This window comes from Polypterus senegalus, chromosome 6, assembly GCF_016835505.1.
Source record: "Polypterus senegalus isolate Bchr_013 chromosome 6, ASM1683550v1, whole genome shotgun sequence".
NCBI classification, from domain to species: Eukaryota; Metazoa; Chordata; class Cladistia; order Polypteriformes; family Polypteridae; genus Polypterus; species Polypterus senegalus.
Genome location: NC_053159.1, coordinates 122,456,009 through 122,480,414, shown reverse-complemented (window position 1 = coordinate 122,480,414; position 24,406 = coordinate 122,456,009). Strand labels below are relative to the sequence as shown.

The window sequence follows — 24,406 nt, the reverse complement described above, 5'->3', positions numbered from 1 at the left end:
CAAATTCGTCCCTTAACATCATTTGTCTCCAAAAAAATCTTCTTGTATGTGCAGCACGATTAACAGCAGAATGCTGCACTGCACACTCAATAAATCTGTAAGACGGAAGAAAATTAACCTTCCCTACATGACTCAAAAAAAAAAACACAAAATAAGGAAAATCATTTTGCCATGCATGCTGTCACTCAGTGTTTGAATCTTGTATTGCATTTACACAAAGATGCATGGTGATGATGAAAGCGTGCCTGGCCCAAAATATGAAAGCGCAGTGTGAGTGCAGACTAGCGGCGGAGTGGCAGGGGCACAATTGTGCTCAGGCACCGTACTGAACAAACGTGCCTAGCGTGCGTATACCCTAAGTCAGGGGTCACCAACTGTGGTCCTGGTGGACCACTGCGGCTGCAGGTTTTCATTCTAATCCTTTTTTTAATGAGTGCCCTGTTTGTGAATTCATTTTAATTGAATTGCTTTTTTAAGATTTGTTCCCCTGGATTTCTTCATCGTTCCTGTCAATTGCTTTATTTATTTCCTTAAATAGCACACAAATAGAAATGAGGGATCCAACAGAACACTAAGTCAGGGCCTCAAACTCCAACCAGCTGCTTAATGAGTTCTTTAATTCTATTGCTTGTTGCTGCTCTCGTGGTGCATTAGACATTTCTGAAATTGTTGATTTTCTCTTTCTAAGAGCACTGTTAAAATGTTTTGGGGACCTGAGCAGACCAACATTCCTGAGACCTTGATTGTTCTTTATTTTCAGATATTGTATGATGGACACAAATTGTTTTGGCTCATTTTATATCTCATTATTGTTTGGCTGCTAATTAAGAAAAAAGAAACAATTAAGGGGTCTGAGTCTTCAAGAGCAAGTTAATTAAAATTAGTTCAAAAGACGTCACTTAGCAGCAAAAACATGTCACTCATTAAGAAAACGGTGGTCCTCCTCCTCTGCCCTAAGCCAATATTAACCCTAAGAGACGTAATGGATCCAATTCTGGTTAGGCTGTCAGCCAGCATAGTTAAGAAGGGATGGGCAAGTAAAAATGAAAGACAAAAAATAAGAAGGTTCATTGATTAAAAGGCATATTAGTTGAGGACCTGTGCTTATCATGGTAGCTTCAGTTGCCTGCTCTCTTGCACTCTAATGGAGCATTTACCAGTTCTTCTCTGGTCACCCTTCTCTTTCTTCTTCATTGGTGCTAGGGCATCTAATGGACATACATATGTACTGGCATGGTATACATCATTCCTGTCCTTCTCTTTCCTTAGGTGTTGCTATGCCACTCTGTGCCACCCTGCCTTGCTTGCATATTTCATTTCCTTCTGTGTAGAACTGAATGTGACTGTGCATGTTCTTGTGGGTGGACTCCGCAGACTGTGTTTTACTTACTACTGTATACACATTGCTAATGTATGATAGTCATAACAAACATCCCCTGTGAAATGACTGACAAGTCTTTCTACCAATCAGCTTTGTTTGTTTACCTTTATCTTTGCTCTTTATATTTGTATATACTCAGATATGTTTTTACGTCTAGAGCGCCATTGCAGTGCCACCATGCTAATTCCTTTGTGATACTTGTATCTGCTGTCAAGTGTCAGGTGCTACTCAGAAATACGTTTTTATATAAATAAAGACCTGCCTGGCCACTCAAATGCCTAAAGTCATTAAACAATTTATGCTGAAGTTGGCAGGTAAGGAAATGCCAGATGAGCACCTTTTTGTGGGTGTGTGTTTTTGAGGCATCTTACTGTGCTTCTGATGAATAAAATGTCAGTGTTTGCGTAACAACAGAGCCTCAGATCAAAGGAGTGTTCTTGAAAAGCAAAGGATTCTGTATATGAATCAGCAGTGCTCAGATTAATCAGCGTTCAGAGATTAGTCTCAGACATTGGTGAAATCGCCCTTTTCATTGGGAATTCAAGTGGTTCTCAGTGTGCAGCTGTGGAAGCGCAAGGAAATTAAGTGAGCAGCAGTCAAGGTGCTTATGAGTCTACAAGGAGGACAGCTTGTGGTAGGAACTGAGCCATCACCTCCTCCTCCATTCTGCCTTCTCCCAGGACCCTCGGCTCTCAATTTCCTGCTTCAATTTGCTGGCATTTGCAGTTGAAAAGGAATTAGCTGAGATCTACCTTTGCTTTTCTTTTCCTTCATGACTGCAGCATCCCAGACTTGAGGAATCTTTCTAATTACCTCCCGTTGCTCTGGTTTAAAATAAAATTAAATATTGAATATACTGAAAACTTGGAGTTCCTACAAAGTAACCTGATTGTTGTAGCCTATGAGTTGTAAAGGATTAAGATTGTCAGATATCCCTGGATACACTACATGGCCAAAAGTTGTGGACTTCCCATTCCAACATCATGCACATTAATAGGGAGTTGCTCTCTGGCACCACCAGCTTTGCAGCTACAACAACTGAGATAGCCTTTCTGCAAGATTTTGAAGTGTGACTACGGGAATTTGTGACCATTCGACCAAAGGAGCATTTATGAGGTCAGTTATTGATGTTGGGCGAGAAGATATGGCTCACTGTTGGCATTCCCATTCACTAAATGTGTTCAGTATATCTGAGATTAGGGTTGTGTGCAGGTCACTTGTGTTCTTCCACATCATACTCATCAAACCATGTCTTTATGGACCTATCTTTATGTGCAGGGATATAGCCATTGTGGAACAGAAAAGAGCTTTTCCCTAAACTGTTGCCACAAAGGTGGAAGTGCACAATTGTTGAAAATGTCTTTGGATGTTGTGCCATTAACAATTCTCTTCACTGGAGCCAAGAGGCCTAGCTCAAAACCTGATAAACAGCCCCAGACCATTACCAATATTCCACCAAAATGTTCTGTTGGCACTATGAAGCCTAGATGGTAGCTTTCTACTGACGTCCGCCAAACCCAAACGTGTCCATCAGACTGCCAGAAAGTGAAGTGTGATTCATCATTACACAGAACTCATTTCCAATGATCCAGAGTCCATTACTGGGGTGCTTTACACTACTCTGGCCAACACCTGGCATTGTAATCTTAAGCTTGTGTGCAGCTGCAGGGCCATGGAAACCCATTTCATGAAGCTCCTGATGCACAGTTCTTGCACAGAAAAATCACAATGGAAACTCAACAACTCCACATTCAATGAACTGTAAAGGACTCTGGGTTTTTCTCAGTCTTTATATGGCTGAAGGCAGTCCCTTGATAGTGATGGACAGGTGGCCCTGCTTCTTAAGGGACCACCAACTAGACACTGACTGAAAAATAATAATACTGTTTGTTATGTTATTCGGTGGCCCTGCTTTGCAAATTTGCACGTGCTTCCAATTGGCTGGGCTGTTAGAACAGATTCTTCAAAAAGAAGCATTTCAGATGTGTCACATGTTGTTTTCTTTCTTTTCTCATCAAGTAAATTAAAAGCTGGACTAATGTGTTTTTGCTCTTTACACTCTTGAATGGTGTCAAAAAATATGCTTGTACTGCTTCCACAAAAGTGAAGAAATACATCTTATTGGTCTATCAGTTCATGGGGGTTGTTCATTTCTAGGTAATGGTGCTTTTGATAGGTAGGTTTGAGGCAGGGACAAACGTTCAGGGAGGCGGCGCCTCACCTTTCATAATAATCATAACATAAAATACATTTGTCCTCTGGTCTGTACTATACATTGGTTTTCTCTTATGATTCCAATAACTCTGATCATTTTTATAGTCAAAATCACCGAATTTGTGCATTTCCTGTTCAAATACAGGGGAGAAATGTGAGGTGCAGTAGCGACGAGGCTTACCTCACCTTGGACTGAGCTCTCCCTCACACACGCGGTTGATGTATGCAATGGGCGCGTGCCTGTTGCTGTCTCTCTGTATCTCGCCAATATAATGTTTGTAGACATGTTTATTATACACCTTGCCTTTCCACAGTCTGGCTAATATCTTTAATGAATGTGTGTGACATATTCAGTCTTGCTAATCGGACATAAAACCCCAGTGAAAAGGAATAAGGTGAGGCAGACCGAAGGGGGCGCATGTGAACCCAACAGGTGCTCGTTGCTGCTGTTCTTCTACGCAGAGGCTCTCTGCGCCAATAAGTTAGTGATATCGGAAAGTCAAGTGCACTGCAGCGGTCCAATTATTTTTTTTCTTTTGTTCTGACTGACTCTCAAAATAAAAGATTAAGACTTTCAAAACTAAAGGACAATAACGAGGACTTTTACAAGAAAATTGACAGAGATGTTCATGGAGAAGGACAGATGCATGGACTTCATTTAAAAATAAAGGTAAGACCATAAACGATTTTCAATTTTATAAAAAATGGGACCAGACTAAAAAAAACTAAATTTTGACCTTAAATAAAATATACTTTTGTTTTTTTCTTGTTATCCTTCTTTTAAACAGTCTGTATTAAAATTGATGAAAGCATCACAATTAAAAGCTTTTAAAAACTAAATATTGCAATTAAGGTCAGAATTGAAATCCGTTTTTTTTGTACACCACTCAATACTTTCATTTGTATTGTATGAGTATGAACTGTGCAGTGCAAAATCGCTCTCTCCGCTCTCTCTCACCTCTATAAATGTAACGTTCTTTCTTAGCCAATATGCGCCTTACCTATATATGTGTAAAAATGCTGATGAGATATAAAACATGACCAGTAGTCAATGTACATGCCGGCTGCCAAATTAATAGTGAATAAGCTACTCTGTTTTGTTCATATATTTGTAAATCTGACTCTGAAGGAGTCAGTGCCTCATCAGCCATGAACTTCAGTACACGTCACTGGTTTGAGGTTGTGATGCTACAGAACTGTTCTGAGTGTGAAGCTCCTCTAAACTCTCCTCTAGTATTTTGAAATTAAAAACAAACTGAGGACTTGGAGGCATTTACTCCAACAGCACTTGTGTGTGTCATCTCTGCCCACTTACCTTCTGTTTTATGTCTTTTTTTCTAAAATATTCAGGAATATTTCTCTTACTTGTTTACTACACTTCTAAAATATCCAGCCTAGTATATTTAATCCAAAAAATAAGTAAGATAATCAGTTTTAGTCAAATATATTGGTGTTTAATGAAATTTATCAACATTGGTGAACTTTGAAGAACCAATCCAAAAGAAGTGAACAAATGTGTCAAACGTTCTTATTTGTATGTAATGAAAGTCAGCATATTCTGTTGTGGGATTTAATCTTAAATGTCTTATCAGAATTATAGCACCAATAGTCTTGGTATGGTTCCACCATGTTTGAGTTTTTTTTCCTGGCGCAACTTTAATCTTCATACATTTTAATGCAGTGGTTCCCAGCCTTAAGTCCTCCAAGGTTACCCAGTGTGTTACGAGAATGTGTGAGAGTCCCCCAACACCGGCTGTGATGTTTACCCTCCTGTCCTGTTGCTCTAGTTTTGAAAAAGGTGCTTGTTTCTGAACTTAATTTCCAGTGCGTTTATACTGTCTGTATCTTTATAATGTAAAGCACAATTAATAAGATATTTTTAAAAACAGCCTACAGTTGCATTCCAAATTATTCAGCCACCAATGCAAATTAAGCTTATTGGCAAAATGTACAAACTTTTAGCTGTTTGCAATAAACAAATCAAATAAAAACGATTAAAACCGCTCAACATAATTGATTTCTCCACATTCAGTACAAAATGCCACTTTTAATGACTTCTGCCATCTGAAAATTATTCAACCCTATGAAAAGAATCCCCCACAGGAGTACACATTTGCACCTCAGGTGTTGTCCCAAGCAAACCTGATGCCACTAATCACGGTCCTCATTAGTTGCATCAGGTATGATTGAGGTAGAACACATCAAATACCTGGGCTAGCTAGGGGTGGGGTGTGTTTACAGTGGCGTTTGACTGCATGTTAGAAATGTGGGCAAGTCAAGAGAATTGTCCAAAAAGTTAAGAGAAGAGATCATTGCCTTACACAAACAAGGAAAAGCATACAAAAAGATATCAAAGGCACTGAATGTTCCTAGAGATAACATTTCCAAGTATAGTTTAAAAGTTAACGGAACACTGCCTGCACTGCCTTATCAACAGCTGCCACCAGATTTCTAAGGTGGCAGGTGGCCAAAAACCCTCGAGTGACTGCAAATGACATACAGCAAAAGTTGGTGGCAGCAGACGCTAAAGTTTCAGTTTCCACAGTAAGGCACATACTAAATGCTGGAGGTTTCCATGCTCGAACTCCAAGATGCAGTTCCAGTGTTAGGTTATTTTGCTTCCGTAGGCCAAGTTTATTAATGCACCAACCGACTGATCGGTAGCTAACCTGTGTGGCTGAGCTCCCCCTCCCATGACCTAAGTCACCTTAATGGCGGCGCTGACTAATTCAAAAGCAAAGGAAAGGTGCTCAGATATGCTCAAAAACAAATATAAATAAGCCATAGAAGTTTTGGGGGTTCTCTTCTGTGGACTGATGAAACAAAACTGGAACTTTTCAGGGCTATGGATCAGCTGCATGTCAGGAGGAGGAACAATGAAGCATATGCTGAAAAGAACAGCCTGCCTACAGTGAAGCACGGTGGTGGCTCTGTGATGCTCTGGGGCTGCTTTGGTTCCTCTGGCACTGGAAACCTTCAGCTGTGGAAGGCAAGATGGATTCAGTCAAATATCAAGAAATCCTAGTAGAAAAAAGCATGCCATCTGTGAGGAAGCTGAAGCTTGGGTTTCACTGGACTTTCCAACAGAACAATGATCTGAAGCATACCTCAAAGTCCACCAAGGCTTGCTTTCAAAAAATGTCCTGGAAGATTAAACAGAAGCCATCACAGTCATCTGACTTGAACCACTTAGAAAATCGGATTTGAAGAAGGTGGTTGCAGCACACAAACCCAAGAATATTAGTGAGCTGGAGGCACTAAAACTCCTCAGGAGCTCTGGCAGATGTTGGTGTCTGGGCTATGTATCTCCTTTGCAGCAGGTCAAAACAGCAAAAGGGTGCTCTACTAAAAGCTAAAGGTGCTTGTCATGAAGGGGTTGAATGATTTTGAGACTGTAGTCGTCATTAAAAGTGGCATTTTGTGTTGAATGTGGAGAAACCTTTTTGTAATATTAGTTGTGTTGAGCTATTTAAATTGTTCTTGTTTGATTTGTTTATTGCAAACACCTGAAAGTTTGTAAATTTTGTCAACCCCATAATTTGCAATGGAGGTTGAATAATTTTGAATGCAACTGGGCTTAAGTATTATTTTTTTTAATTAAGCATAGAATGCATTTCTGAAAATTAAAAAATCTAAAGTAATTTTTAAAATGCAAAATTACTTGCTGCAGACACTTTGTCAGGACTTAATTACAGAATCTGTTCTATTATTCATTGGATTCAGCACTGAACCATCAACGATAACCACGGTTAAATAAGTGGAAGAGTCGAAATGCAAATGAGTTTTCTATTCACACACAACAATCAAGTCTACGGAAAAAGCTAAATTGTTGTGTAGGGTGGTGGCAGCAGTCAGGTAAGCAGGGGAAGGGCAGCTGGTTCTGACACCAATGCAGCTTTAAAAAGTGAGCAGAATGGCACCAGCGGCACATGTAATGCTGCCCTACTATCTCCTTCACGAAGTTTGTCTTTACCATCATGCTAAAACACACAAAGTCTTTTTGGAAGTAAGGCAAGCCACCTTCTTTTCACTTTTTCTTGTCAGGTCATTATGAGCAGCAGACTCCTATTGTCACTACAAGTTAGTAGCTTCAATGCATATGCTGCATAAATAAATGGGAGCGAATGCTAAAGCCCAAATTGCTCTGTGTGTGTGTGGAGACCACCTGATCTAAAAGAGCCTGTCTACAGACGAGACACTTTCAAGCCTGAAGTGCACATGACGACCACTGGAGATGCATTTTAATGCCAGGCGTAAATGTAATTGAGCTAAACTACATACGAAAATCAATCTGTATATGAAACAGATAGTAGCCACTGCGTGCCACACATAGCATGTTTTGAATACTAATGAAGCAGGCTGCTTTAAAGATTCCTGGATTGGATCTCCCACAGGCCTTAGTTTGACACCCCTGCTGTAGCTTGATTTTGAGTGGTTTAATTATTTTCTGTCATCTTGTGGCTCCCCTGGAAGGATACTGCAGTTAAGATCCACTGCTTTGACAGACTTCCACACAGCAGACATATTGTAGGTGTCACAGTGGGACAATTTCTGTGCTATTATTATATACACCAAGGGAGACCCCCTCTCCACTCTTCACTATGCTATTCTTTTATCAGCATGCTCAAAACAACATGGGGGACCCTGTTTCATGATTTAATATACATTTCTCAGCACATTTGAAACAGCAAAGGAACCCCCCTGCCACAATGTACAATATAATATACAGTACATATAACAGTGCCCCTCAAAATTCCCTGAGATATATGTGGGGTTTGGAAGTCCCATTTACAGCTATGCCTAGGTTAGCAAAAATGCCAGAGCTGGTACTGGACATATGTGCCTCTCCACCTATTGACATTACCCCTCAACATCACAATTCTACCTTTGGCTCTCCAGAACTCCTTGAATATGAGTTTGTCCCACGTGTTTCACACCACCATATTAACTTCCCTTTCTGAATCAGCAGGCCTGCTGTGCTGTGCCACTCTTCTTACTTTATTCAGCTACTTTTCTTTGGATTCATTTCTGAAAGTATAATCTGGGAGATAGCAGCTACAGGCTCTGGTTTGATTTAAGACAAATTTAGCTCATTTTAGAAGTTGGATTTATGCAGCAGATTTGATTCTGTAGGGTGCCTGGCTTCACAGGAAGATATTTGTAACAGAGCTGATGACTTGTCGAGATGTGCAATGTCAGGGATTTTTGATCCTAGCTATGCTGATCCTAAGAGGCACTTAACTGAAAGATAAAAAGCTTTGAATTTTCAGATGTTATCTACATGTAACAGGTTGGTCTAACTTGTTAAAGCAGATTTTCTGAAAGAATCGGTAGTTACTTTGATTTTTAGATTTTCTCTTTCCCTTCCAGAATGTGTTTCATCTATTGACTGTTTCTTGCATTCCTTTGTGCAGGATGCCAGCAAGGGAAATAAATAGGGGACATGAATGGCAGCAATCAGCTCATTTTGTTGTGGTATGGTGAGGACAACATGTGACCAAGAGTCATACTGAGAGCGGTAGTTGTGCCAGATTGCTATAGAAAAGCTACGGGTCAGGCTTGGAGTTTGGTTTATCTGAATACAAAATTCATGTTAGTAGAGTGAGACATGGAGTGCAGTGACCAGACTGCTGTCTGCATGCATCTGCCTGTGGTGTTAAACTGCTGCCTGAAAGCCAATTCATTGGACAGTGTTGCCGGGCTTTGGTTCAGAGGTGACGTCAGGTTCAGAAATGTTAATTGTATCTTCAACCTTGATGGTGCACCAGCATACTTTACTTTCAGCTGCCATCTCCATGCTCTGCCATGTCTTTCAGCTTTCGTGTTTCTTCTTGCAAACTACAAACCATATAATTTGCCCTGCACATTCATTTTCCTGCTGACCTTCATCTCAATGCACGCCACTATCAATGATTACTATTGAGCTTTCAGGTTGCAGATGGTTGTCTCTGTTTTTTCCAATATGCTACTGAGACTTTGGTTTATTAACCCATGACCTCAGAATTTGAATTGCATTAATAATATTCGCTTTGGGGCATTTATTACATTTATTATAGATTTAAACCATTCACAATTATTGAATATGCTGTAAACAACTGTGGCATTGATTATTTTCTGCTTCTTCACTGTGTTTTCTATTGTATCTCCACCCATGCATGTTTTTCCATTTGAGACCTTAGGACCAATAGGTGGCACAAGGTGATAATTGACAGTAAATAATATGGCAGGCTAATGTCACACTCCACTATTTGACACCCCATCTTATGGCTGCTAGTAGATATATCCACCATTTATTCATAATGAAATGTATCTTTTGTAATGTTTTTGCATATGCAGAGGTATTCAGTGGTGTTTCTTTATGTGGAATGCTGTAACCACAATGGCCAGGTGAAAAGCTATGTATGGTGGCAGGGTCCGGCTACTTTTATACATTTATACAATACTAGTCAACCTGCGGCGTACCATATGCCGCATAATCAGGCCGGTTTTTTAATGATTTTTAAGCACAGGGAGAAAATTAACATTTGAAAAATCGGTAATGTAATAAATCAGCAAGAAAAGCAACATTGTAACAATGCACAGAACGAACCAACACACAATCGTCTGAAGTGACTGAAAACTGGCGCACCGTCCTCGCGCCTTCTCCTGCCAGACAGAGGGATGGGGGTGCACGGCGCGGAGTGTGGAACGGGAGGAAAGGAGAATGACGTCCATTCAGCTCCGTTCGTCATGCTAGTCTGCTGATTTCTCGTTCAGTATGCACTGCCCGCTTATGTGCCCACCTCCAATTCCGTCTTTACACAGTCCAGATGTACCTGTGAGTGACGTAGACTTTTCATTGCTCTGTGCGGATCTGGCTGCTTTTCTATATATACTGCTCAAAAGAATTAAAGGAACACTTTTTAATCAGAGTATAGCATAAAGTCAATGAAACTTATGGGATATTAATCTGGTCAGTTAAGTAGCAGAGGGGGTTGTTAATCAGTTTCAGCTGCTGTGGTGATAATGAAATTAACAGCAGATGCACTAGAGGGGCAACAATGAGATGACCCCCAAAACAGGAATGGTTTAACAGGTGGAGGCCACTGACATTTTTCCCTCCTCATCTTTTCTGAGTGTTTCTTCACTAGTTTTGCATTTGGCTACAGTCAGTGTCACTACTGGTAGCATGAGGCGATACCTGGACCCTACAGAGGTTGCACAGGTAGTCCAACTTCTCCAGGATGGCACATCAATACGTGTCATTGCCAGAAGGTTTGCTGTGTCTCCCTGCACAGTCTCAAGAGCATGGAGGAGATTCTAGGAGACAAGCAGTTACTCTAGGAGAGCTGGAGAGGGCCATAGAAGGTCCATAACCCATCAGCAGGACCAGTATCTGCTCCTTTGGGCAAGGAGGAACAGGATGAGCACTGCCAGAGCCCTACAAAATGACCTCCAGCAGGCCACTGGTGTGAATGTCTCTGACCAAACAACCAGAAAGACTTCATGAGGGTGACCCAAGGGCCCCATGTCCTCTAATGGGCCCTGAGTTCACTGCCCAGCAGCATGCAGCTCGATTGGCATTCGCCATAGAATACCAGAATTGGCAGATGCACCACTGGTGCCCTGTGCTTTTTACAGATGAGAGCAGGTTCACCCTGAGCACGTGACAGAAGTGAAAGGGTCTGGAGAAGCCATGGAGAACATTATGCTGCCTGTAACATCACTCAGCATGAGCACTTTGGTGGTGGGTTAATGATTGTCTGGGGAGGCATATCCATGGAGGGTCACACAGACCGCTACAGGCTTGACAAAGGCACCTTGGCTGCCATTAGGTATCAGGATGAAATCCTTGGACCCATTGTCAGACCCTATGCTGGTACAGTGGCTCCTGGTGCACGACAATTCCTGGCCTCATGTGGTGAGAGTATGCAGGCAGTTCCTGGAGGATGAAGGAATTGATACCATTGACTGGCCACCACACTTTCCTGTCCTAAATCCAATAGAACACCTCTGGGACATTATGTTTTGGTCCATCCAATGCCACCAGGTTGCACCTCAGACTGTCCAGGAGCTCAGTGATGCCCTGGTCCAGATCTGGGAGGAGATCCCCCACAACACCATCTGTCATCTCATTAGAAGCATGCACCGATGTTGTCAGGCATGTATACAAGAACACAGGGGCCATACAAAGTGCTGCGTACAATTTTTAGTTGCTGTAATTAAATTTTGGCAAAATGGACTAGCCTGCCACATAATTTTTTCACTCTGATTTTTGGGGCGTCTTTGAATTCAGGGCTCTGTAGGTTGATCATTTTAATTTCCATCAAACGATGTGTCATCCTTTCGTTCCTAACACATTACCCAGTCTATATCAGTATAGATATCCAGGAGGATTTCTTTTTCCCATTGAGATCTGATGTGTTTTCAAAGTGTTCCTTTAATTTTTTTGAGCAGTTTATAATCCACCAAGACACCCGACCACAGTATTAGCAAGGTGGGAGGGGGGTGTGTACAAAGGGTTGGGACGCAACCAGTAGGAGCGTAGGAGTTACACTTAGTGGGACTTAGTTTGCAGCCCGAATGGGGTTCAACGGCTTACCCACGCCGGGTCGACACACGCTCAATGTCATGCATAATTATTTATTGAGTGCTAAACACTTCTGGAAAGACACGGTTGTCTAGAACGGGTTGGTGTGAGAATACAACAGTAAGCGAATGAAAAGATGGAACTCTGGAGAGAGCAAAATACAACACAATAGTGAACCCGTGGCATAACAAACGCCGCATAACTATTTAATGATGGTTGAACACTTCTGGAAAGATACAGTTGTCTAAAAAGGGAGGGTTTGAGGATACAACAGAATGAGAATGAAAAGATGGAACTTTTCATTGCTCTGTGCGGTTTTGGCTGCCTTTCTATATATAATCCGTCAAGACACCAGATCACGGTAGTAGCGAGGTGGGAGGGGGGTGTGAACAAAGTGCAGGAGCATCTAAGAAGACACATGTTTGTCGCTGAAGCGAATTGCTGCATGTAGCGTGTAAAACAGTTTGCTATGGTGCACGCAGGCGTGCGTCGTAACCGAAACGTATTTTTTTTAAAGACTGCCTACTTCATTGTATTTTAACCTCAGTTGAAAAGGAATGTTTTAAGGACCCCATGGGATACCCCTCGGTTTTGGCTGCTTTTCTATATATAATCCACCAAGATACCTGACCACGGTAGGAGGGGGGTGGGAGGGGGGTGTGCACAAAGGGTAGGGACGTAATGAGTGGGAGCATATGAGTCACATTTAGTGGGAATTCAACGGCTTACCCATGCCTGTCTGTGCTGGGTAGACACACGGTCAATGTCATGCATAATTATTTATTGAATGCTAAACACTTCTGGAAAGACACGGATGTCTGAAACAGGTTGGTGTGAGAATACAACAGTAAGTGAATGAAAAGATGGAACTCTGGAGAGAGCAAAATACAACACAATAGTGAACCCGCGGCATAACAAACGGCGCGTGGCTCAGACGTGCATGTGGACTCATACCGCAGACGAAAAGGACTAACTGGGTGGTCGGTGAGTTTTTGCGTCCGGGCAAATGGGCAGGCAGTGTGAATGCCTAGAGAGCGAGTGTAGACGCCGGCCGGTGAAAAAGGAGCATTGGTGGGCAGGAATACGTCTTCCGTGTTCCTGCAGGAGCATCTAAGAAGATGCATGTTTGTCGCGGAAGCAAATAGCTGTAGGTAGCGTGTAAAACAGTTTGCTATGGTGCACGCGGTCATGCATCATAACTGAAAAGTCGTTTTTTAAAGACTGCTTACTTCATTGTGCTTCAACCTCAGTTGTAAAGGATTGTTTTAAGGATCCCATGGGATACCCCTTGCAAACCGTTTCACACGCTGCATATGGCGATTCACCTCCACGAGAAACATGCCTCTATGAACAGTCAGTGCACATGACATTAACCTGACCTGCACTGCATGTGACCTCTACGACAGACGAATATAAATGATGCCATTTTTTCTGTGTTGTCGCGTCCGAGTTGGTGGCCATGGCCCTGCGAGTTGTCGTCGTAGCCAATGGTCTTGGAGTTGGTGGGCGTGGCTCTTTCCTGCACGTGCCATAGGTGTCTCACTTGTCGGCAGCTTAGTGAATCCACGCCTCTTCCGGCGTGCTTTCCATGGTTGTCTTGCCTTAGTGAATTATATATATATAAGATATTAGTACACATTTCGCTTTTCAGAATCCCTGGAAACTTTAGCCTTGGTGATATTTTAGACACACCAAGTTCGATTTTTTGTTTTTTATCTTTTAAGTGACACCAAGGTGAAACCTTAAAAAATGTACAGAGCTGGCTTTTATGTGCTGATTTTGTGTCTGCATTTGCTGTTTCTGATGATCATGGTCTGCCATGAAGAGTGGGTGCACTTTTGTACTGACGGTATTCTGAGAGTATTTATTTGTTTATTTTTTTACATATGCTTGATCTCCATTTTCACTTGAAGGATATTCTGGCTGCATCAAGTGTTAGTCAAAAGCCTACCTTCCAGTCCACTGCTAGCTCTCACTCCAGTTTAAAGTTTCCAGTAAGCCTAACTGGCATGGCTTATGGGGTGTTGAAGGAAACAAAGGACCCCAGAAAAAAAATCCTTTATAGACATACAGTATAAACAAGACAATTCCATACAGAAATTGCCTCAGCCTGATGCCAGGACTGACCCAGAATTCTGAAGCTGTGAGGCAGCAATTTTCTTGACCTTTTACCTCTTTTACCTTATCGTTGTGAAAAACACTTCCTAACATTTCAATCAATTCTGTGTGCCCCATCTGTTGTTTTCAATTTTAAAATACCAGCTGCCACTGAACTCACCAATCACTTTTGCAATTTTTACCTTCTGTTGTCATGCCACTGCTTAAAGTCCATTGGTGTATGCTGAAAAGATTGAAAATGTGTAAGGAAAGTAAAGTGCATAGAAAACTCTTCCAGACACAGGAAGAACCTGCAGGGTGTGTGTACAGAGATGATGCCACGGTTCACATCAATTAAATTAATTTACTATATCCTTCTTTTTCCCAACACTAATGAAAGAGCCAGTTAGGGCTGACCTTTGCATTATTGTCAGCATTCTCCTTAGTTTCCTTTTGCCATTTCTAATTCCTTTTTCCTGTTGCCCTCTTATATTTATTGACATCTTCACATAGGCAATACAAGTTAAATGACACACATTGACAATGCTAAGGTCCTGTTCAAAGGTATAATTTTATAAACAATAAAAAACAGACATTCCTCAAAAGCAATACTCATAGGACAGGAAATCAGTAAAACAGTGCAAGGTTTATATGCAAGAGACAAAATCATCATTGAAGTTCAGGTAAAAAATCAAGTAAGAAGTTCCAGCAACATTTGGAATAAAAAACAAGCGAACAAAAATGTCCACAATCTAATTCTGAAAACTGAAAGACAGAACAAAATAAACAGGGACAAAAGGATCATCACCAGTGTTTAACAGGACATGGTGCTAGCACAGATCGCCAGCACTCTGCTCTTCTTTCCATCATAGATAGGTAGAGAACATGGAAAATGCTGTTGTAGAGGTTTTAAGGAGTAAAAGTAAAAAGTATGCAGTGGACACGGGACTGGAGGGATAAAGGCTGCGGTCCTGAACTTCTCCTGACACTAACAGGCCTTTACTTAACTTGTTTACCTTTTTTCTTAAAAATATTAGAGTTGCCATTACTTTTGCTATTTTTCTTCTCTCCTAATTCATCCACTAAAGACAAATAATTGTTCTGGTTTTTATATAATAATTTCTTACATTTTATGAAGAATTCTTTTATATCTACTCTATTGTTCCTTAATCATTCCATCCATCCATCCATCCATTATCCAACCAGCTATATCCTAACTACAGGGTCACAGGGGTCTGCTGGAGCCAATCCCAACCAACACAGGGCGCAAGGCAGGAAACAAACCCCGGGCAGGGCGCCAGCCCACCGCAGTCCTTAATCATTCATACAGTAATTGTAAAAGTTTATATCAGTTTAAGGCTCTCCTTTTTTTGAAGTGGTACTTCAGTGCCCCATAGGTCTGTGAAACCCCTTAAGGCCAAGTCTCATTACACCACTTTTCCATAATATTAGTGAGTTGGAGGCAGTTGGCAGCCCGTTACTATTAAACTAGTTATATAATGTGTAATACCCAGTGATTCAGTCCAACTAGTCCATAACTCGCTTCTACAAAGTGATTCAGTTGTAAGGGTGGGCTCTGTAGGCATGATGACCAATGAATGCTCATCTGGAGGTACAATGCATATAATGCAGTGATGAGTAATAAGGAACACAAGTGTTTTGGACCACACAAACAAAAGAGAAACTCATCTGTCTGATTTCTTGAATTTCATGTACCGTGCCAGAATGGAAAAAAGGCCAAGACTGTGTCTGAATTCGCTGTTCTTGTTAACCCTTCGTACAGCACCTGCTCTACCATGTAGCATGTTATTGCATGTAAAAAAAAATTGGGGATAGAAGAGTAGCAAGCAGTAGGTAAATTTACATCTTCATTGCTTTTATGCTGTATATATTGACGTGACCCAGTCATAAGATAAACAACTGCAGTCAGCAAGTTTGACAGACACAATGACTAGAATAGTGTGACATCATCGTTATACAGTGGTCACCAACTCCTAATGTTTGAAAAATTCTTTATTTGGAATTCTGTCCTGTCCATTACAGAGCATCATGTGAGGACAGCCTTTCTTTTTGATTGGTAATTGAGACATATGGCTAAAACAAACATTAATAACCCCTGGTTTTTATGTGCCATGACATTCCCTTTAGTATTTAGTTTGTCACATGTATGCCAATGACTTCCACATGTAGTTTGTCTCCAGTAATGCCTTGCACTTTTAGGTGCATGGAAACTGCTGTTATCTAACAGTCATCTATTTTACGTGTCATCTGGTATAATTAAAGAGGCTAATAGATTTTAAACTTCCATTAGTCATGGAATTTCTCATTTTTTTTTAGCTTGATAGTATTTTGCATGGTCTCAGTATTAGTTTGTGTTCTGAAATGTATTTTTTCCCCACATACGGTTTGCATTACTGTGTTGCTTCTGCTTAAGTCCCATAAATTTTGATTTTGATATCTGTATTTCTTACAGTGGTACTGCATAACATCGTCTTCTGGCTACCAGATTCATAATTTATCCTTTAATACTTGCTACTTGCTAATTTCAACTGACTGCTCTTGGCTCACCTCCAGCCCTGATATCAAAAGAGGTGGAACTGTGAGTTTAAAAATAAATGAGAAGGCCTTGTTCCAATATTTATCAGATATTCACAGTAGATATTTGAGTAATTAGTCAGATACCTCAATTTAAGCTCTCATTTTTGGTATTACTATAAAGGTTATTACAGTACTGTTTTATTCTAACCATCTTCACTGGAATGACTTCCTGGAATGATCCTTCTACAAATACAGGCATCCAATAACTCTGAAATTGTAAAAGTCGTTATTATAAAGTTTATTTCTTTTTTATTATGACTTAAAGTAAAAATCAAAGAATCTTTCTTATCATCCTTCTTGCTTTGCTGATTACTTTTTTTGCACACCTCTGAGTTTATCCCAAGAGCTCATCAGTCTGGTGCTTTCAACAGTTACAAGGCTGAAACCTCTGCTTCTGTTAGTGTTTTCAGCCTTTATTCAACTACATTTCTGCTCAAAATAGTTCTTGTTTGTGTTGGTTATTCCAGTGTGAATAAAATCCTTGTGTGTCTCTGTGGCCCCGGCTTTGCCCTAGAACATCTTGCTATGTACTTTTATCTAGCAAATTACATTTTCTTTGACCTTTTAACCCTGCTGTCACCCATGTCATGCTTGTTTGTACAATGAATTAATCTCAAAAAAATCTCTCACAGCCTGTCAGTTATGTGCTGATCCAATAACCTGACAAATCAACACTCATAACTTGTTTGTAAGTTTTGCTCCTGTGCACAAGGAAACAAAGGCTGCAAAAGTAATATCCTGTAATGAAAGAGCAGTAAAAAGCTCAGCAAGGCCCTGCTTTATCATGAAAATATCCATATACAGTAAGTCAATTTAGTCTCCCATGGTTCTTTTTGTATTGGTGAATAAGTTAATCATGGAAATGACTCAATATCAGCCTGACTTTACATGTTTCCCCCCAAATACCTACCAGTGGACTGACTGTCTTATTAGGATTCAACACTAGTCTTCTGAAATACCTTACAAATGGCTGAAACCCCTACTACAAGGGCTGAACCTCTATAATACCCTAGCAAAGGCCAGGAGTTCTCTACAGCCAGGATCACAGACTACTGTATGCTCCCTCTGACAAGGTTTAACTTGAATTAACACAACGTATCATATAACCGAACCTTATATTCTAGGTAAAGGTTCTATAGAACCTTGGTAAGTTCAGTCCTTCATCCTATAGAGACTTTTCTGACAATTGCTGTTGTGTCAGTAAACATCAAGGCAGTTTCAGTGACATAATACCTGAACCTTATTTGAATGTAAACTTATGTTTAGTTGCAGAAAAACCAGGCATACACTAAATGTTTTACACAATAATGATGAAAATATACAACCTGAATGATTAAAATCAGAATCCCATAGCAAGCTTCATGGTTGATAGACCTTTAATTGCTACAGTCTTTACCCTCTTAGGCTAGATGTGATATTTGTGCTCTCTTCTCCTCTTGTTGTATTTGTGACAATGCTTTTGAAATCCTTTCTTCCACAGATTACCTTGTTGGCTAATTAAGCAAGAATTTCACCAACTAATGGCAGACAACTGATCATTTTCAATGGTCTTGCTACTTGCCAATGAAGTTACTTTTAACTAAATATGATAACATATTGACTACATGGTGCCATGCAACAAGCATACATACACTGGTTAGTTTATCTGAGCCTAAATCTTATATAATCTAATTGTTATTACCCTATATTAGTATTTATAATTACATTTGCAGATATTACAGTATTCTTATAGCATTTGCATGAATTCCAATATTTTCTCTCTGTTGAAAAACATCCTGTGAAACATTGTCATGAGATACCTTCTGTTTAAAAGAACACCTTCATGTTAAACTACTGTTTAATTACATTGTATAAAAAATTATAGCTTTACCAGTTTATTCAAAAGTTAAAAGTTGAGCCTTATTTAATAAACTGTAAAAAGCATACATTTTTACCCACTACAAACAGGCTTCATAGCAGAAATCAAAAGCAATTTTATGAGCAAATGGCAAAGATGAAAGGAACCATTATTGATACACTACACTGCTAAACAAATGGCCACAGCTTCAGAATGATGTCAGCAAAGCATGCTGTTCCCCGCTTCATCTAAATGTATCATTATAGTTTTGACTACAGTTCTTCAAAATTATGTCAAAATGTTTTCTCAAAATAAGTGTCCTGTTGTTTTTACTAGGTTGGGCCTTTAGCCAAAAAAGTATCAGAAATGACTGTGGCTTTGGAGCAGGCCCTTCAGAAGATGAAAACCTTACAGAGCAAAAAAAAAGCACTTTTGAGCAGGTTAGAAGACCTTGAGAAAGGATTTGAAGGAGCATCCATCGATAAAAATGACCAGCAGACAGCAACGATCGAGATTGAGAAGAGGCTGGAGAGTGTCTCCTCTGTGACTGAGGTCAGCAAAATATAATTTCTTGGCTATTTTTGTTTTTCTGGAGTGATTTCCCGCTACTCAATGTGAATGATACTACTCTGTGTTTGAAGTGAGAAATTTCAAATGATTATACAGTAAATGGTCATTCCTTTAAAGAAGAAAAGAAGTGGAATTCAGGCCACAGTCTGTAGGTGGGTACAACATTAGCTAAATCACTGTTATGGTGAGGGGATATTCAGAATTATGTGATGCTAAAAGTGATGTCCCTAAGGGATCAGTGTTGGGGCTGCTGCTCTTTTTACTATATTTGCATGATATGGGCAAAAATATAATCAGGTTTGTAGATAATTGCATTTGATTTGGTTTGTAGATGATACCAAACTAGTAGGAAAGGCAGATATCAGAAGGGTAGAATCAGATAAATTGTTACAGAGGGATTTGGATAGCATACAGGCTTGAGCAGATTTATGGCAAATGAAATTTAATATAAGGTATTACATGTCGTAAGTAAAAATTATAGATTTGAATATACAATGAGAGATCTGAAACTCTAAAGTATACCTTATAAAAATGACTTAGGCATCGTAGTGGACTCAAGGCTATCTACATTCAGACAGCTTTCTACATTCAGACAGTTATGCTTAGGTTATATAACACACTAGTGAGGCCTCACCTGGAGTACTGTGTTTAGATTTAGTCTCCATATAACAAAAAAGACATAGCAGCACTAGAGAAAGTCCAGAGGAGAGCAACTAGAATGATTTCAGGACTGAGCGATATTAGCTATGAGGGGAAAGGAGGTTAAGAAGTGACATGATCAAAGTGTTTACATTTGTGAAAAGAATTTGTACAGTAGATCCAAATTTTTACTTTAAAATAAATTTTGCAACCAGAACATAGAGGCACAGTTGCAAACTTGTTAAGTGCAGATTTTTTACAAATGCTAAGGAGTTTTTCTTCACATAAAGAATCATAGACTTACAGTATGTAGTAAATTACAAAGTAGTGCTGTAGAGAGTAGGACTTTAGGGATTCAACCTGATGTTATTTTAGACAATCTAAGTGAATAGGATGGACGAGCTTGTTGGACTGAATGGCCAGTTTTTGTCACAGTTTTTCTAATGTTCTAATGTTTTAGTTATAAATCTTGAAAATCACATGAAAATGGTTATCAGATATCACATATATTTATTTTTTTGCTGTGACCATTTGACTGTGTGTAGAAGGCATCAGCATCCATGTCCTTTTGATTGTGTGCTTAGCTCTACAAGCGTTTAACATTTACCTTGACCGATTTGCTCCCTGAGTGAACTTTGTTGGGACAATGCTATCAACTGCAGAGCTTTTCAATAAAGGCTTATCTTCTGTGCTTTACTCACATTTACTGTGCCAGCTTCAGTAGGGTGTGCACTGAAGGTGACATTAGTAGCATAACTGCTCTAGCCTACTTACAACAAAAAAGCCTCGATTGAGCACTGCAGTTCTCTCCACTTCTGTCTGTGAAGAGTCGCTACAGGAAAGCATTAAGTCCATTGAGATGTGCATTAGCAGCAAAATGAATCAACGTCAGTAATGCACGGGAATGGATGCTACAAAATATATATTGAGACAGTGCATTATCTCTCAAATCTGATATTGTGGGATCTGACTTCAGGAAAATCTGATTTGCTTAATCTTTTGTACACTTAATGAATGTTGCCGCAATACGATAAAGTTGTGGAGTAAGCCGGAGGGGCATATGGTACTTCTGCAGCAAGCTGAGCCAAGCTGTGTAATAATGCAGGCAGAGCCAGATTTCAGGTTACTGTCAATTAAGACTTGTTATGCTCAGGTGCCCATCTAGAAACCTGTTAGCTCAGTGGCAGTAATGGGGCATGATGCTGCTTTTCATTTACTTAAAAGGGTGCACTTGAGTTCCAGGAGGGAGATTGCGAACATAAACCACATCTGGAGCCATTCCCAATTAGAGGGAAGATTACAAATAATCTTTGAAAGACATTCATCTTCAGTACTGTTCAGTTTCTACCAATGTGTAGCTGAAGTAGAACTTCTATCAATTATGGAACAGGAATATCTTTTTTAATTTCAGTTTGGTAGGGGGTGAAATGTTCTGAACACAACAACAACAACAACATTTATTTATAAAGCACATTTTCATACAAACAGTAGCTCAAAGTGTTTTACATAATAAAGAATAGAAAAATAAAAGACACAATAAGAAAACAAAATAAATCAACATTAATTAACATTGAATAAGATTAAGGTTCAATGGCAAGGGAGGACAGAAAAAAAAAAAAAAAGAAACTCCAGACGGCTGGAGAAAAAATAAAATCTGTAGGGATTCCAGACCATGAGACCGCCCAGTCCCCTCTGGGCATAACACAGACTATTACTATGGGATTATGGGGAGGGTTTCTTAATATACCGATCTGCAACAGGAAGCATGGTACAGAAGATAATATAACACCTGAATATGACTTTGGAACCTTGGGTGTACAGTCACTATTTACTTCATCAAAACAAAACAAAAAAATCGGCATTTTAATTCTTTTATTCCCTAGAAGCTACCCTTGTTTCTTGCAGGCGATGTAGTCTCATGGCTAAGCCCCAAAGATTTTACTTCAGTCCTGGTCTCTGACATGCTGAGTGACTGTGAGCTCACTTAAACTGGCTGATATCCAATTGTAGAAAATTCACTGAAACTATTATACAGTCTAATATCTCTTAGTTTTTTGGAAATCATATACAGCATATACCATCTGTCCAGTCCAAGGTTGGTTCTGCCTTATGGCCAGTATTCTCAGGATAAGATCTGGCTCCACATGATCATGTTATGGGGAAAGGGATTTCAAAAATGGTATAAATGGATGGATACGGTATATGCACAGTACTCTCGTAGACTATTGGATTGTGAATAAATGTACCGTAAAGGAAATGTAGCCATGAAAAAATGCATTTTTTTGGATGACAAAGTTAAGCAATTATTCCCTTCTAAAGGTTCTAATCTTCTACTCTATTGAAGAACATTCACAACTGAATAAAAACTGTAACAAATCAGTATTCTGTGTCTGGAGACTAATAATCTAGGCGATGGTGCTATTTCACTGACTTTTCTTTCATCTTACTCTTACAGATATTGCATTTTGAGAAGAACAAATACGCAGAGATTTCAGTGTCTCGTGTGGATCGCATCCTGGGTTTAATGGGAAGTGCTGCTTTGGCTGCAGGGCTCTTGATCTATCTGGGGCCATATGATTATTTATTCCGCCGCCTTATGTTAAGTGTAGAATGGCCTCAGTGTTTAAAAGAGAGGGGGCTTCCACTTCTCTTTGACTCCGTGGATCCCATTCAAGGTACTGCATCAGATACTTTTCATCTCTTTTCATAATTTTTGTGGCACAGAGTGGTGGTGCAGTGGTTAGCATTGCTGCCTCAGAGCTCTAAGAAATGGGATTAGAAACTGTGTGTGTGGAGATTACACGTTCTCCAAGTTACAGTGTGTTTTCTTGCTCTGGATTCTTCATTTTTCCTCAATGGTTGGATTAATTTGCAATTTTATCATACTGCTTGTCATATCACAATACAATGCTCACTTATGTATATATATATATATATATATATATATATATATATATATATATATATATATGGAGAGATAGATTGATAGATAGATAGATAGAGTGAGTGGGGGAAATAAGTATTAAATATGTTCTTCTTATTAAACATAATTCCAATGCAGCTAAGCACATGAAATGTACACCATTCATCAGTATTAACTAAATAAAATAGCACAACAAAAGATATTATAACATTCTCAGTCATAAAAAAGTTATATGAAATAAAGTGAAATGACATAGGACGGTCCACTCATGTCTCATCCTCATTATCTTTTTGGATGGCAACAGATTCTTTTTAAGAATTTCCTGGTACATGGCTCCATCCATCTTCCCTTGTATAATTGGGAATCCAATGGTAGCCTGAAAGAGAAACATCTCCATACCGTGATGCTTCCACCTCCGAAATGGAATTTTTTTGGATCACATGCAGGGCCATTTTTCCTTCAAAGGTGGCGTACCATATTGTTGCTGAAAAGTAAAATTTTTGTCTCATCTCTCTACACTATATTCCCTACTCTACAGGATTCTCTAAATGTTGTGTAGCAAACTTTCAGTATGCTTTTTCTTCAGTAATGGAGTCTTCTGGAGTGATCCCGTACAGAGGATGTGGTGGTAGAGAGCATCGCCTATTGTTTTCTCTGTAATGCATCTGCTGCTTCCAGGACTTTGTGGAGTTCTCTTCAATTTATTTCTGGCCTGTGGACACCTGTTCTGACTAATCTTCTGACTGCCTATTAGAAATCTTGCAGGAAGGACAAGAGTGTGGTCTATAGATGATGGAATAATGTTCCTTCCACTTGCAGATAATGGTTCCAATGCTGCTTATAGGAACATTTAGGAGCTGGGAAATCTGTCAGTAACCAGTGACATTGCTATGTTGCTTAACAGTCTTGTTGAGAAGGTGTTAGGAAAGCTCTTTGCCTGTAACCATCATGAGATATTCCTTGTGTGACAGCCTGGTAACAAAAGATTTGTTAACCTGCATTTAAAGATGAGTGACTGTTTTTCAAGGAGTGGAAGTAGTAAGCTATGAACAGGCATTAACCTAATCAAGTGGGTTAGTGCTTTTACTTATTATGCTCAATTCTTTTTTTCCACTTTATTGAAAATAACATTTTTATGTATTGCAATGCTACAGTGTCTTTGGCTATGTTGTTCTATTGAGTTAATATGAATGTCTGGTCTAAATTTTTTGTACATCTGCATTGGAAATATGTTGAATGAGAAAAATGTTGATGTGCTGAATACAATGTGTATTTCCCCCCACTCTGTATCTATCTATCTACCTACCTATCTATCTATCTATCTATCTATCTATCTATCTATCTATCTATCTATCTATCTATCTATCTATCTATCTATCTATCTATCTATCTATCTATCTATCTTTGGGATGTCAGTACTCAACCAAGGTTTGTATCCAGACTTGTTTGAGTCAGTGGTACTGATCAACTTTCCTCAGTGCAACCTGGAAAGTGTTAGTGTTTTATGTAATTACTTTGGAAAGCTATCATATACATTGTGGCATGGTAGTGCAGTGCTAGCCCTGCTGCCTCACATTC

General features: G+C 39.7%; 1 protein-coding gene across 1 annotated transcript in view; it reads left to right on the top strand.

The window, feature by feature from the left end:
• Positions 1–24,406, top strand: part of LOC120531521 (dynein beta chain, ciliary-like) — a 285,809-nt gene that overhangs the window by 72,922 nt on the left and 188,481 nt on the right. The window contains exons 16-17 of the mRNA XM_039756997.1: positions 19,033–19,248; positions 22,361–22,580. Coding sequence (XP_039612931.1) covers positions 19,033–19,248; positions 22,361–22,580 — 436 coding nt within the window. The remainder of the gene's footprint in view (positions 1–19,032; positions 19,249–22,360; positions 22,581–24,406) is intronic.